Genomic DNA, 16,414 nt, shown 5'->3' with positions numbered 1-16,414 from the left:
TAATAATTTCAATAAAATGATAACTTGCATAAGTAGCACATCCAAACCTATGAATATTACTGAATACACATTAATGTTTCCTAGAACTCCTTTCATTACAGATAAATTTTAAGTTTCCCATTTGTGTTTATCTTTTACTCTAGAATACAAAAATTCTTACTTCTTGACAGAACTAGTCTGTTAATTTTATTGCGATAGCCTCTAAAATGCACTGAAAGTTGTTAAAATGCCTTTTTTCTACAGCTTAAATTTTTAAATTCCCAAGAAAGTAAGCTTAGTTTCCTGTAATAGTTTATGAACTTTTTGTTTTCTAAAAAGCTCCTAATTTCAAAGTGAAAAAGTAGTTACTTTAATAGGAAGATAAATGTGCAGATTTTTTTTTGTAATTTCATCTAAATATTATAATAATAAGGCTCAACAAATGCAATTCAGTGGAAGAAAAGTTCCAATTTCCCACCTCAAGTTATGTTTGTTTACTACTAGTCATGTTTGACTTCAGTATAAAACTCAATATTAATTTTATGCTTAGTAGAGATGAACTCCTTAGCACTGCAGTTCCCGAAAAGAAAAAAATCAGTTTAATTTGACCTAGTCACATAATAAACTAATGAATAAAAACATAAAAAGTCAAGAATGTATCTAATTGTCCATGTACTAACTTGTTTTGGGTGTGAGGTAAACACTCAGAGCAGTAATAGCATCATTTGAAGGATCATGATACAGTTCGGTTACAAGAAGATCATTATCTTTCATTCGCAAGGGGAACTTCTGCATATCTAAAAAATAAAAATTTTAAATAGCATTAAAATAAATAGTATATCTATTTAAAACTGAAAGGTAATTTTTTCATGTTCTCATTTAAAAAGTTATATTAAGCAGAAGCATTTTAAGTGACTGTACACTTACCTATGTAATATATTGATCCATTGTTACATCCCAGAAGAAGGAATGATCCAGCAGTGTCATAACTAGTTATAGGAACAACATCTTGAACCTGAGGTGGTAAGAGTATTATTAGATGTTAGCGAGTAATTATAATTTCTATTTTCTGGTCAATTTCCTCAAAACTTTGATTCTTCTGGTAAAGAGACAACCAACATCCAATTTCAGTAGGGCTTAGGAAATAAACTTTCTTTAGGTGCACACATGCACACAGACATACACAAAAATGCTACATAAGAGGAGAACCATCAATATACTTCTTTCAAAATATTTTTTCTAAAATTGTATTTTCCACAGCAGTACTTTCTCAGTTTTGATGGGTTGTCTCCTCTTTTTTTCACATGTGATAACTAGATCTTGGCCCACTGGAACTGGAAGGCCAAGTCTGACCAGGTCCCTCTCTTTTCCCTTTCTTGTCCAAAGTCACACAGTAAGCAAGTGACAGAATTAGAACTAGTAAACAAAGGAAGTGATTTCCAGAAAGTACTTGCTCCCTTGAAAATTTATTATTATTTTGAAAAGGTGGTATTCTCTATTTTTTAGTCTCCTTAATATAAGTTTTTTGTTTTCTTCCTTCTTTGTGCTGAAAGAAACAGCAAAGGGCTTGTGTTTTACTGCAAAACAAAACAAAAAGCGAACAAACAAAAACATAAAAAGTGTTTGCTAGAATAGTTGCAATACTATTTTAGTAGATGAATTCTACTATTCATCAAAATAAACCTTCCCTGTTTGTAGCCAGGCCAGAGATGCCTGTTAAGCTTCTTCACAGATGACATTTAAATGAATTATTAGACACCAAGTTTTGCCTGCAAGTCTAAAAGATTTCCAAAAATTTAAGTTAAAAATGTTAAGGGACTTTTACTTTTCATATTCTATATCTGGCTTTCATTTGAAAAGTTAAAATCTAAACATTATCTGCTTAACACTTAAGTACTTTTTATTGTATTATATATTATCCAAGAGAACAAACACTGTACTAGAGATAAGGGATGTGAGATATCTCTTTGCTCTCTAGGAGCTGGTAAACTTGTGAGAAAGAAAAATAACAGACAATTTTAGTGTGATAGGCACTAAAACAGACTACAATACAATCATAAAAGAGAGGAACAATTGCCATCTCAATGCTGGTGGGTGAAGAGCAAAGATCAAGGAAGAGTTCACAGAGGAAGTGAAACTTGAACACTGAAGTCAGTTATGAGTTAGGTAGGGCAAGGGGAAAGGGAGCATCTAAAGAGCAAGTAAAAAAGCAGAGAATCTAGCTTCATTCAAATTAAAAAAAGAAATAACTAAAACTTGGAAATAATGATTCCTCTAAGCCCTTCCTGTATATAATCCTAATTTCTTTATGTACCCTTTCAATGTCATGCAGTTATGAGTTACAGTAGAAATATCTCAAAGAACTCAATTGTCATGCCCTATCCTGAGGTCAGGCTTCTAATTAAAGCCAAAGCCAAAACATTTTATACCAGGTAAACACTGAGCACTCTTCAGTGATATGTGTAAAGATGTCTAAAGGATGGAGAGAAAACTGTTTTACGCACACTAACCAATTTTACCACCCGAGTTAGCTAAATCATTTTAGTTCTAGCACTAAAGAAAAGGGCTTCAACTCTTACCCCAGAATCTTCATGGCAGGAAAATGGGGACAGATAAGGCCATGAGATTCCTCTCCCTTTGGATACATTTTTTCAATGAAAGACCAGCAAGGCACATCAAAGACAAACATTTTTTTACCATTTAATCTCTGGGAGGATTGGGCTCTAGGATTAAAACCTTGCTACTTCTTTTTCTGTAACCCTTAATCATGATCTGCTTTTCTTTCTATATCTACCCCTCAGAACAGGGAGAACAGAGAAAGCAGAGGATAAGCAGAATTACAGTGAGTTAGAACTGCTGAGTTCTCTACTAGCACAAGCAAGGAAGCTGCTACTGTGTGGCCTCCTCTTCTGTATCCTAACAACTTCGTGGCAAGAATCCAAGAAGCCATACTGATTAGTATGTATGGTTCAGTCATGTGGTCACAAATATAAAATGGAAGTGGATTTTTCTCTTATAAGGTAGCACACAGTGATTACCACTAATTTCTACAGGTAAATTTAAATGTTTTCCAGTTTTAAAATACCAGTCTATCTTCCCAAATAATGTAAGGCCCCTAGAATCTTTTAACTACCATCTCTATATCTATAAAATTATCATTATTTTTTACAGTATGTTTTAAACTTCATCCAATACTTTTGAAATAATCACTTATCTAAATTTACCAACGTATTGACCAACATCTATCCTAATCATTGATGAATGCATTCTATTTCTTCCCCTTCAAATACTTCTCAAAAGGCATTTTTCTTTAGTAGTCCTTTCATTGAGGGTTGCTGAGTGACATATTCTCTCTGAAAAAAACCCTTCTCATTCAGGTTTGAATGATAGTTTTGTTGCGTATAAAATCCTAGGTTGAAAGTTACTTTCTCTACCATTTGGAGAATTCCCATTGTCTTCTGGTGTCTACTACTGGTGACACGGAATCTGCTTAAAGTCTAATTACAGGCAAACTGTCACTGTTCTGTGAATACTTTTTATCATAATTTATCTTTTATTATAGCACGATGCATTTAAACATTTAGCCTGCCAAGACTTGGTACATTTCTTTAATCAATAAATTCATGTTCTTTTTCATTTCTCCAAAATGCAGTTATTATATTTTCCCAATACGGCCCCTCCTCTAGTCTGTTCCTATCTCAATACTTTCTCATTTTTTTCTTTTTCATATTTTCTATCTCATTCTCTTGATTCGACTGGAAATTATTTTCTCAGATGCGTCTGTCAATTCACTATTTTTCTTTGAGCTGTGCTTTTATAAATTTTTTCAACTGTTTTCAAAGACCTTTTAATTTTTAGTATCTTATTTCCCTCCATTTTCTCATTTTTCCTGTTCCTTCAATACAGCAGCTTTTTAATGGTTCCATTATTTCCCTGGGGATTGCAAATTTTTTAGGTTTGATGACTTTTCATCATTTGTTTCCATGTGAAGTTTGTAAGTTTTGGGAGGTTATTTTAGTAGAAATTACTTTTCCTACAGGACTCCTGTGTGCTCTATCTTGTGAAAGCATTCTAACTGGTGTCATGTCTGTATCTAGAATGCAAATGGTCCTAGACCAGTTTCTCAAATTGGAGTTCCCATACAAAGGCATATCTTTGTGCTTCAATTCACTCCTAATTTAAATATATTGGTTTCAATTTCTAATGGTTTCCTCTTGCATCTCCATTTACCATTCCAAGACACCAACCACACATCAAAACTTTCTTGTTCCAAGATTATTGGGCAAATTTCTCCCAGTCTTCTCAGAGATTGAGGCAGACCTTTAAAACTTCAGATTTCTGCAGGAGGCTCAATTTCCGCTGTCCCATGAAATCATGCTTCCTGCTTTTGCTAAAATCCCAGATCCGAGAGCCTTTACTTTGATATGTGGTATGCAAGTGTGCATAAACACACCAGTCAATTAACATAATTTAATACATAGTATAAACAATATATTGTTTCAATATTTATATCTAATATTTCTATATGTAAATTTCTAAATCTTAAGGATATTTCTTACTGTAAATTCTATAAGTAAGCAAACAGACCATACTTAAGACAGCAGTCGAAACATAATACTGCAAAGTCAATCCTCTCTTGCCCCAACAAAATGTGGGCCCAGGATTCCAATGCCTGCCTTATTCCTATTCCTAATATGCAGGGGTAAACCTATCACACATACACACACAAAACGTTTGCTTCTGACATCAGTGCTACAGGTACCTAATAACAGGAAAGAGAGAAGCTAAATCAAACAAAGTCTCCCGAATTCTTGTCCAGCCTAGCCCATCAGATCATGGAAGTTCATTTTGAATTCTTGTTCCCAGAACCAATATTTCCTCCCCAAACTCAGCCTTCACTGTGTACTTAGAGGCTAGGCTGTGACTCAGATGGTACTACGGCTGAAGATCTCTTTTCTCAGAATAAACACAGAGTTCTCTGATTCTTTAGGAAGTAAAGTATATAATGCTTTCTAGAGCTAACTTTCAAAGCTGCCTGTTTTGATATGAGAATGAAACATGTATAATCTACGTTTCCAATATAAATCTTAAAGTATCAACTTGTGAAACAGTGCCTAAAAATTGCTATTATGCTATGTAAAAACCTAGGCTACTTTTTTGACAATACCAATTAATTCCTTATTAATCTTCTTTTGTAACATAATTTTGTGTGTGTGGGTGAGGAGTGGAATTAAACAAAAACATAAAACAAGAAACTGAATCATTTCTTTAAATTTTTTTTAACTTTTATCTTAACCAAATCAGATTCAATGCTTTTACAACATTTTCATTAATTTTTTTTGAAACTGTCCTGATTTTGCAAAAACTTTTATGATTATACAAAAATCTACACACAATCTGTTTAGTGGTTCATCTGACTCAAATACTTAAAATCAACCTTAATTATGTCACTAAAGAACGACATGGGATCCCAGGTTTACGGCAAATGTACGATTTATAATCTCTGCAGTACTTGATAATATACTTCAATGTCTTTCTCTTTACTCCTTCCTTACCCTTCTGTCACAGAAAAAGAAATGTCTCTACTGCCCTGTTGGGCCAACCTTTCTAGCTGTGTTCTAGATCCCATACATTCCTGAATTTTATGGGACCAGAAATAATCTCCATTCTTTCAATATTCAGGTACTTCTGATAACTCTCCTCTCTAGCTACAAGCATGCTCGAACCTGTCTTATCCTAGAGGAAAAATAAAGCACAACTATCTTTTTTTCAAACCAGCCTTGATCTTTAAGCTATCACTTTGATTTTCTGCTTTCCTTCACCACCAAACTTCTTGAAAGGTATTTGAATTTGCTGTCTCCTTTCTCTAATCTTTTACTTCCTTATTTCCTGCAATCTAGCTTTCTTCCACCAACACTTAACTGATACATATTTGCAAATGATATCTATTGCCAAAACTAACGTCATTTCTCAATCATATCATGTGTCCCTTTGGTTCTTGGTTGTCTATCCTGTCCCTTTAAATGCTAATGTTCCCCCAGAGTTCTAATTTTGACTTTTCTTTCTACATACCCACTCAATGGAAAATCTTATCAATTTTTTATCACATAAGTGTTATAGACTCCAAATATTTCTCACCCTTTCTTCTTTCCTAAATTCCAAAGGAGTACGTCCAACTATATACTTAACATCTACACTTTAATACCCATAGGAATCTCAAAGTAAACATATTAATCAATCTATTCATTCTTCACCCTACCAGCATATCTGCTTCTCTTCCTATGTTTCCTATCAATTCAAAATACTACTAGTTACTGGATTGTCAAACTAGAAACCCAAAATTAGAAATACATTTCTCTTTCTTTAATTTCTCATATCAATCAGACAGCAGACCTGTTATTTTAGGAAGGTCTGTTAAATATTTTTCAAACGTACTCATACCACTTCTACCACCACTGTCATTAGTCGAAGGGCTCTGCTTCTTGATTGCTGGATTGCTGTGGTAGATTCCCTCCTGACCTCCATCTACCTTTCATTTTAGCTACCACAGTTATCTTTCTAAAACATGGATCTGAATATGTCACTCCCTGCTTAAAGTCCTTAAGTTTTCCTCTTTCCTTCAGAATCAGGTATTAACCTTTTTAAAGTCTTACCTTCTTCTTATTCCTCTCAAGTACTTGAGAGTATTAGCGTGCTATCTTCTCTCAATAGATTATGGACTTTCACACAGATCTGTGCTCAAATTCAGGAAATAAAGTTTGCCTGGACTACCATGCTCAAGGCATAGAACTTCAAATATTTAAAATAAATGAAGAAATGCCAAACCACAGTTTAAAAAACTCAACTTATTTTCCAAAGTAGCTTAAGCTCTTGAAAATATACTCAAATATGTATCTAGCAAAAAAATTTACATTTATTCAATATTCTGTATAATCAAAAACAGAAACAACATGAATTCTACAAGAAAAAAGTATATAATCAGCGTACGTTTCAGAAATATTTTCACTTCTGTAGTATGCTTTAGTTAAAACTAACCTGCCAGTGCTGAGTGACAGCATTCCACACTCCCACTTTCCCTGTATGACTCGTGGCCACCAACTGGTTACCAATAAAGAAGAGAGCATCTACAGGAACACCCAGGCTGAACACTCCTTAAATGACAATAAAAAATAAAAAGGTTACTCAGTCACCATTTTTAGGATTAATCAAAACCTGGATTAAAAACATCTTAAAGGTGACTAATTTAAACCTATATTCATTACTACAAGCTATGTGCTAGACATGTTGGGGACCAGAAATAAGACACTCACAAGCTCTTAAGCAGCTTACAGAGCTACTAAAGCAAGAGTCTGTCCAAGCCATCTCATACTGCTGTAACACCTTACTCTGAAGCTGTTGTTCCTAATCTCAGTTGATCATCAAAATAACCTGATAGATTTAAAATAAACAAAATAGAACTCCATGCCAGACTCACTAAACCAGAAAATCCACTGTATTTTTACAAAATCTATAGACGAGTTAGATGTAACTTGCTCATGGACCTGGTATTTAGAAACTAGTGATCTGAACACACAGACTTGACCCTCAACTATCCAGAATGTGTTTAAATTCAGGAAATAAGTGAAAAGGAGAAAAAAAGCAGCAAAAAGTCACATGATACTAAAAACAAACATTCGGGCCTTTTACTCAGAGCTTATTTAAAAACCCCATGTTTCCCAGCACTGCAATCTCAATTTAATTAATTCAGGCTTTAGGATTCAGAAATATGAGAAGACAAGATGTTACTAAGAACTTACACTTTAGTAGAAAAAAACTGCAACCAATTATAATTCAACACAATAATAGAAGGATGCACAGGGTATAATAGTATCTACAGGGTAAAAGGGGATATGTAAGGGGGTTTGAAAATATATCTTAGAAAAGAAGCCATCTGAGTTTTTTTTTTTTTTTTTTGAGACGGAGTCTCACACTGTTGCCCAGGCTGTAGTCCAGTGACGTGATCTTAGCTCACTGCAATCTCCGCCTCCTGAGTTCAAGCAATTCTTCTGCCTCAGCCTCCAGATTAGCAGGGACTACAGGTGTACATCACCACACCCAGATCATTTTTTTGTACTTTTAGCAGAGGCAGGGTTTCACCATGTTGGCCAGGATGGTCTCGATCGCCTGACCTCATGATCCGCCCGCCTTGGCTTCCCAAAGTGCTGGGATTACAGGCGTGAGCCACTGCGACCAGCCACTGCTCCCAGTGAGTTGGAGTTTTACAACTTAATAGGAGTCCAGGCCAGGCGTGGTGGTTCACGCCTGTAATCCCAGCACTTTGGGAGGCTGAGGCGGGCCTGGCCAACATGGTGAAACCCCGTCTCTGCTAAAAATACAAAAATTAGCTGGACATGGTGGCGCATGCCTGTAGTCCTAGCTACTCAGGAGGCTAAGGCAAGAGAACTGCTTGAACCCAGGAGGCGGAGGTTGCAGTGAGCCGAGATCGCACCACTAAGCTCCAACCTAGCAACAGAGCGAGACTCCGTCTCAAAAAAAGAGAAGTTAATAGGATTCCATCAAATTGGGAAACTGAGTATAGGCAAGCTCAGGGAATCTGAGCAAACAGAAGAGTTAAGTGTAGGCGAAAGAGGTTGTAAGGAGCACGTATCACACATCAATAGCAAAAGACCCAACAATGCCTAAGCAGAGAATTCCAGGTTCACCTTGGTATGGCATGCACAGCCTTATACATTTGTCTCTCTTTACCAGTGTATTGCACTAGGAGAACCTGGGTTGGAATCCTGGCTCTGAGAGTACATTTGTTTGCCTCTTTTTTTGGTTCTTATCTCAACTGCAAAATAGGATCTAAGCTAAATGTTTCAATGATCGCTTGAGCTTAAAAATGTTATAATCGGCCGGGCACAATGGCTCACATCTATAATCCCATCACTGTGGAGGGCCAAGACAGAAGAGGTCAAGAGTTTAAGACCAGCCTGGCCAACATAGTGAAACCTCATCTCTACTAAAAATACAAAAATTAGCTGGGTATGGTGGCACACACCTGTAATCCCAGCTACTGGGGAAGTTGAGGCAGGAAAATTGCTTGAACCCAGGAGGCAGCGGTTGCAGTGAGCTAAGACCATGCCAGTGCACTCCAGCCTGGGTGACAGAGCAAGACTCTGTCTTTAAAAAAAAAAAAAGAGTTACAATCCAATTCTGGCACTTAAATAGCATTATCTTAATTATTTAAAAACCCTTTATGGGAAATATATTTTTATCTGATAATGCTGGGAAATAAGTCTCACCTACAAAATACTGTTTTCTTTAGATGTCTGGCTGCTTCAGGTATCAGCTTATTTACTTTTCAAAAGTACCTGTGCTAATACAAACAACTTTGTTAGCATTTAGCTGAGAAAAAAAAAAATGCATGAAATGTTGAAAGAACTCATGGGAAAAACAAACCAATTACATGCAATTATAACATGCTTTAAAAACCTAAACCAGAAAGATTACTGATTTCTTTTGAATCTTATACTGGTGCTAGGTATTCTCTTTTTGTTCAGAACTGTACTGTACACAAGACCAGTGACAACACCTTGAAAACTTTTAATCAGTCTTGTGAAAGCAAGGCAGCTAGCAAGAAGAAAGATATGAGACAAAAAGAAACCAAAACAAAAAACCTGCTAAGTATTGCTAGAAATATCTTCTACATAAACATTTTAATTATATGTATAAAATTCACATTTATACAAACATGCACATGAAACACATTATCTCAGCCTAAAAATCTAGAACAAAATAAAGTACAACATGCAAACATACAAAAAGCTAAGTCCTTTGCCCAGAACTGGTTAAGAAATAAACCTGCCACTTCAAAGCATAAAGTCACCATTTCACATTGTATACAATTTTAGGGATTCTATATAATAGTACTTTAATGATAACAAACAACGTGAACATGCTTTTTTTAGAACATGTGAAGCCAACTATATTCAGTATAGATATGTGAAAGGCAGAAATGAAAACAGAAAAACCAACTAACATTGATTACTCCAGAGAAGGATGAGGTTCTAGGAAATCAAGAAAGACATGCTGAATGATCTCACGAAATTTAAAGTGTCACTCCTGCTTAGACTCAATAATCCTGAGCACCAGCGACAGGGAAGACAACAGTGTAAGTAATAACCAGTTCCTGTCTTACGGGGCCCTCTCGGTAAAATAATGCTTATAGCAGCAACCGAGTAACTCTGTCTTATCTAAGTTATAATGAAGGCAGTTCAGCCTCTGGGAGGGGTCTGTCATGGATATACCAGCCTTAACAATTTTCTTTGGATAGTGTTGTCATGTTCTGAAGAACATTTGTTAGCAAGAAATGGTTTCTTTTACAGGGTGTGAACAAATTACTATTGTGCCAGCTCATAACATAGCTACCTATCACGTTAGCCTTTGAAAACCAAGCAAGTAATAAAATTCCCTTCACTTATTGGTATGTTACAAATAGCTACCCGAAAAAAGAAAAAGAAATCACAATTGATTTACTTTCTGTTTAAATACCAGTGTCTCATAATTTCAAATTTTTTTTATGTTAAAACTTTTTTCCTAAAGTTGTTAGGGAGCACTTAGCTGTCAAACCATGCTAGAATAAATGGCATCAGATTATTCTCTACTTTAAAAAAGGAATTAACAAAAAAAAATTGGACAAAATACATGAGGTAACTGTTTTTAGGTACTGGACAACAGGCAGCAGAGGACCTGAGAGATGGAAACACACTGACAAGCCTGATATTCCCCCTGCCTAAGAGTACGTTGTATCACAGCATAAAAAGGTGAAATCCAAGTGACAGGGTTTGGCTCTGTGCCTCACCCAAATCTCATTTTGTAGCTCCCATAATCCCCAGGTGTTGTGAGAGGAACCCGGTGGGAGATGACTGAATCATGGGGGCTGGTCTTTCCCGTGCCGTTCTCGTGGTAGTGAATGGGTCTCACGAGAGCTGATGGTTTTAAAAACAGGAGTTTCTCTGCACAAGCTCTCTTTGCCTGATGCCATCCATGTAACATGTGACTTGCTCCTTCTTGCCTTCTGCCATGATTGTGAGGCCTCCCCAGCCATGTGGAAATATAAGTCCAATTAAACCTTTTTCTTTTGTAAATTTCCCAGTCTTGGTTATATCTTTATCAGTAGTGTGAAAATGGACTAATACACCAAGTAAAGAGAGATGATTTCCCAGAACTGAGGAGGCAAAGAACTGGAGGGTAGAATTTGTAGGTACAGTACAGAAAGGAAGTGAACTGTGCCAGAGTAGGGAAGGGGTAGCATAACAGTTGGACAAGGGTTTCCCTAAGACCTTGGCTAAGGCCAAACTGCACCTGGGCAGGGCAAGAATCTCCAAGAAAAGAAAGGCTGCTCGCTGGGCCCAGTGGCTCATGACTGTAATCCTAGCACTTTGGGAGGCCAAGGCAGGTGGATCATGAGGTCAAGAGATCAAAACCATCCTGGCCAACATGGTGAACCTCATCTCTACTAAAAATACAGAAATGAGCTAGGCATGGTAGTATATGCCTGTAGTCCCAGCTACTTGGGAGGCTGCAGGAGAACTGCTTGAACCTGGGAGGCAGAGGTTGCAGTGAGCTGAGATCCTGCCACTGTACTCCAGCCTGGTGAAAAAGCGAGACTCCTTCCGGAGAGAAGGAGGGAGGGGAGTGGAAGGGATGTGAGGGGGAGCGGAGGGGAGGGATGGGGGAAAGAAAGAAAAGAAAAGAGAAGAAAAGAAAAAGAAAGAAAAAAAATAAAAGGAAAAGAAAAGAAAAGAGAAAGAGAGAGAGAAAGCAGGGAGGGAGGGCAGGCAGGCATGTAGGCAGCCTTATGACGAAGAGGTAACTGTAGATATCAGAGGTCATATGTGGGTAGATGGAGTAGTTCCAGCTCAATAAAAGTAGAGTCCTTGCTGAGCCCCTCAGGTATTCAGTTAAATAAGATTCCAGAAAAGCAACATCTTAAAAATAAGGACCATACCCTTGAAAAGGAGCTCTGCTCTAAAATTAAAAATAAAGCTAGAAGAGTCTACCTATTCCTAACAAAGCACTGAAACAAGCCTAACAGGATTAAGATCCCTCAGTAACTTAATTGCCTGCCAGAACAAAGCTCACAACTATTGAAGGCAGGCAACATAATTCATAACCCTACAAAATGTATCATTCACATGTACAACACATAATCAAAACTCTCTAGACATGTGAAACAGGAAAATATGACCCAAAATAAAAACATGATAAGCAGATATTTATATTAGCAGATAAAAACTTTAACAAATTAAATAGCTTTTATAAATGCTAAAAAGTGAACATAATGAACAAAGACAAGAAATCTCAGCAGAAGAAACTAGAAAATGGAATCAAGAGGTAGTGCTAGAGCTAAAAAGTCCAACATTTCAAATGAAAATTCACTAGATAGACTTAACTGTAGATTGAATAGTACAGAAGTATAAAAGACATTAAAAGTAGATCAATAAAACATACCTAAACTGAAGAATGGAGAAAAAAAACTGAAATAAAAAATCAGGGCTCCCATAACCCCAGGTTAATAGAAAGTGATCTAGCAAGCTCAAAAGGAGGAAGAGGGAAGGAGCAAGGGAAAGTCGGAGGAAAGGTGAAGGGAGACGAGTACAGGCCTCTCTCAATTGTGACAACCAAAAATGTCTCTAGACATTTCCAAATGTCCCCTGGTGGATAAGATTTCCTTGGTTGTGAAACATGGATCCAGAATATATAAAAAATATTTACAAATAAGTAACAGGATGACAACCTCATGAAAAAGGGTGCGAATGATTTATAGAGACAATTCTCAAAAGAAAATATACAAACAGTCATTAAGTACAGGAAAAGATGTTCAATCTTATTAACCATCAGAAAAATGCAATTAAAGCACAATTAAAATCACTGAACCATTAAAATCCACAATAATGGCTCAAATTAAAAAGACTGACACTATGAAGTGTTGATAAAGACGTGGAGCAGCTGGAACTCTCATACACTGCAAGTAAAAATGTAAAAAGGTGCAACTGCTTTGGAAAACAGTTTGGCAATTTTTCATAACCTTAAACATATACTTTTCAAATGACTAAGAAATTCCACTCCTACGTATTTACCTTAAGAAAGCTTATGTCCATAGAAAGACTTCTGCTTTAATGTTAACTGCAGCTTTATTCATAGTATCTTCAGATTGGAAATAAGCCAAATGACCATCAAAAGGTGAATGAATAAACAAATTCTGCCATATTATTTCAATGGAATACTATTCAACAATTAAAAGGAACAGACAACTGATACATGCAACGATGTAGATGAATTTCAAAAGTATTAAGTTTAATAAAAAGCCAAGCACAATATATATATATATTTCTACTCATGAAATTCTAGATAAAGGAAATCTAATCTATGGTGACAAAAAACCTAAACTGCATAAACAATGAAGTTTATGTTGAACATTTTCCTTCTGGGAATCCGAAATCTTGGTAAATACTAGGCAGAGGATACCAACATGACTAGCCTCCAGTAATGATCTGGAAAACCAAGTTTCTAATAAGTTTCCCTGACAGACATTTCATAGGTTTTGTCACAATTTGTTGTTCTAGGAATTAAGTACATCCTGTTCTACTAGAAGACAACTCCTAGAAGCTTGCTCCTGGTTCCTTTAGACTTTGACCCATATGTCTTTTGTTGTTGCTGATTCTGCTTTGTATGCTTTCATTGTAATAAATCATAGCTCTCTCATAAATCATACCTCTATATGCTGAGTCATACGAGTCTTCCCAGCAAATCCAGGAGTAGTCTTGTGGACTCTTAACACAGATACAAAATTCTGGAGCTCAGGTAAGGGGTCCAGATTAGATATATAAACATCCAAGTCATAAGCATATAGAAAGCATTCACAAAGGCTTTAGAGTATTTAAGATCACAAACAGAATAAATGCAGAAGATGGAGTCCAAGGACTGGGCCCTGAGATACTGCAATATTGTGCAGTCAGGCAAATAAGGAAGAACTATCAAAAGAAACTGAAGAAACAGAGAACTAGGATGGAAATCAGTACAACAGGGTGTCCTGGAAGCCAAAAGAAGGAAGTCGTCAAAGGGAAAGGAGTAATTAAACAATATAAAATATATCAGATGACAGCACTAGTAAGAAAAAGACTAGGATTTGATTACGGGATTTAGCAGAATAGAGATCACGGGTAACATGATCAATAGTTTTATGGAGTGGTTGAGGGCAAAAGCACAATTAGACTTCCCAGCCTTTAGAACTGTGAGAAATAGATTTATAGATAGATCTATAAGCCACAAAGACATGTTTTTGTTACAGCAGCCCAAATGGATTACGGCACTCTAGTTTTAAAAGAAGAAAAAATAAAAAAAGGAGGAAATTAAAAGAGAACGTAGGTTGTTTTTGCTTTTCAGGCTGAATTACTGCATAAATGTATGCTGATAAAAATGATGTTACAGAGTGGGAAATTTTTACTGATTCAGGAAAGAGGGGGAATTGCAATGTACTTGAGTAGTGAGAGGAAATGGCATCTAGTATACAACTGGAGAAGTGACCTTAGATAAGAGCAGAGAAAATTTAATCACAATAACCAAAAAAAACAATAGAGAATATCAGAACTGATACACATAGATTGGCACATGTCATGATAACAACTTAAGGAAAATTTCTCCAGGTTTTCTCTATTTTCTCAATAAGAATAAGAGAGGTGCTGTAAGTTTAGGAAGAAAGAAAAAAGTATGAAATATCATCCAGGAAAGGAACAGAGAGAAACAAAAAAGACTATACAGCAGGATTGCTGGGTAGCTTTAAAGGCCCACTTAAGAACAGAGATCAGGAATTGAGGCTAAGGATTGGTGTGTGTGTGCACATGTGCATGCCCATTTCTTTTTCCCAGCCATACTCAGCCATAGAGATGGAAAGATGGATTTAGCCAACTTGGAGTTTTTCCAAGTTAGGCAAAGAAAGAGACACAAGAAACTTGAGGCTCTTTGCTAGAGTGATTATAAGGACAGAGTCCATGTCTGACAAAAAGTGGAAGTGACACATGAAGAGAACCCAGTGGAGTTGAAATATTCACTCAGGGAACTAGAGCTAATAACTTCAAAGGAATGAAGGATAGTAACCCAGAGGGCAGCTGAAGGCTATGTCAAGTGTAAGTCTAGATGGCATGAGATCCAAAACCAAAAGGGAGAGAAGGGAAGTTGGGAAAGAATGAAAGGACAATGGTCCAGAACAGTGGTTTTCAAAGTATGGTCTGGGAAACATGGTTACCTGAGACCCTTACCAGAATCTGAGAGGAAAAGACTATTTTCATGGTAATATGAAAAACATATTTGCCTTTTTGCCTTTTAAAAATTCTTATTCTCTAAGAGTACACAGAAGAGTTTTCCACAGGTTACATGACATGTGATGAGGTCACCATTAAGACAGCTAATGGAATGAACATATATATTTTTATTTTTTCTATAATTATCTATAGTGGCAGGTTTAGAGTATAACTAAACTTCCCAAGATCAGCATAGTTTGTTTTAAATACATCTTGTGTGCTCTTACTAGCTATCTTCAGTTTATATCTGCTATATAACTCTCTGCAACCTCATTATTGTCCAATAAATTATTTTGAAATCCAAGTGTTCTGTGCACCTACAAAGAAGTGCAAGGAATAAGTAAATACGGCTGTGTTGTTCTGCAATACTAGTATTAAAAGTGTTTTGAAAATTTTCTAAATTTTTGTATTTTACCAAAAACTATTAAAAATTTTTTGTCCTACAATTTAAAAAAATATATTCTTATACTTAGTGATGGATCACGAGCTTTAAAAAGGAAAAGTAGAACATACGCCTGTTCACTCCAATAGGTGTACACCTAAGTCTAAAGATACTGACAAAGAAAAATATGACAAATCAGAATTCTTTAGCTCATAAAAGGAAAGCCTCAAAAAATTGGGCAAAATTGTAAATAAAAATTTTAAAATAATAAAAACTATCTTTCCCTCAACTTTATAGATCTTAATGACTTAACCTTATTGTGCTTTATGTAGCAAAACATTTTTGAACAGTATGATATCAGTTGTCTCAGGTTCACTGAGACTGAATACTCAAAGTTTAAAGAAAAAGAAATTGGCCAGGCACAGTGGCTCATGCCTATAATCTCAGCACTCTGTGAAGCCAGGGTAGGAGGATCACTTAAGCTTAGGAATTTGAGACCTGGGCAACATAGTGAGACCCCATCTCTACAATGATTATAAAGTAATAGCTAGGCAATGTGGTATATACCTCTAGTTCTAGCTACCCAGGAGGCTGAGGTGGGAGGACTACTTGAGTGCTTGAGCCTAGGAGATTAAGGCTGCAGTGAGCTAGGATCACATCACTACACTCCAGCCTATGTGACAGAGCAAGACCCTGTCTCAGAAAAAAA

General features: G+C 36.2%; 1 protein-coding gene across 8 annotated transcripts in view; it reads right to left on the bottom strand.

Annotated features, from left to right (window-relative positions):
* KCTD3 (potassium channel tetramerization domain containing 3) overlaps positions 1-16,414 on the bottom strand; it is a 56,685-nt gene that overhangs the window by 18,656 nt on the left and 21,615 nt on the right. For all 8 annotated transcript variants that reach the window (XM_037731600.1, XM_037731601.1, XM_017509225.2 and 5 more), the window contains 3 exons: positions 7,015-7,130; positions 907-994; positions 660-776 (listed from right to left, as the gene is read on the bottom strand). In XM_037731600.1, the coding sequence (XP_037587528.1) occupies positions 660-776; positions 907-994; positions 7,015-7,130 (321 nt within the window). The remainder of the gene's footprint in view (positions 1-659; positions 777-906; positions 995-7,014; positions 7,131-16,414) is intronic.

This window comes from Cebus imitator, unplaced genomic scaffold, assembly GCF_001604975.1.
Source record: "Cebus imitator isolate Cc_AM_T3 unplaced genomic scaffold, Cebus_imitator-1.0 Scaffold411, whole genome shotgun sequence".
NCBI classification, from domain to species: Eukaryota; Metazoa; Chordata; class Mammalia; order Primates; family Cebidae; genus Cebus; species Cebus imitator.
Note: the sequence above shows the minus strand (reverse complement) of the source record. Positions and strands in the feature narration are given on the sequence as shown.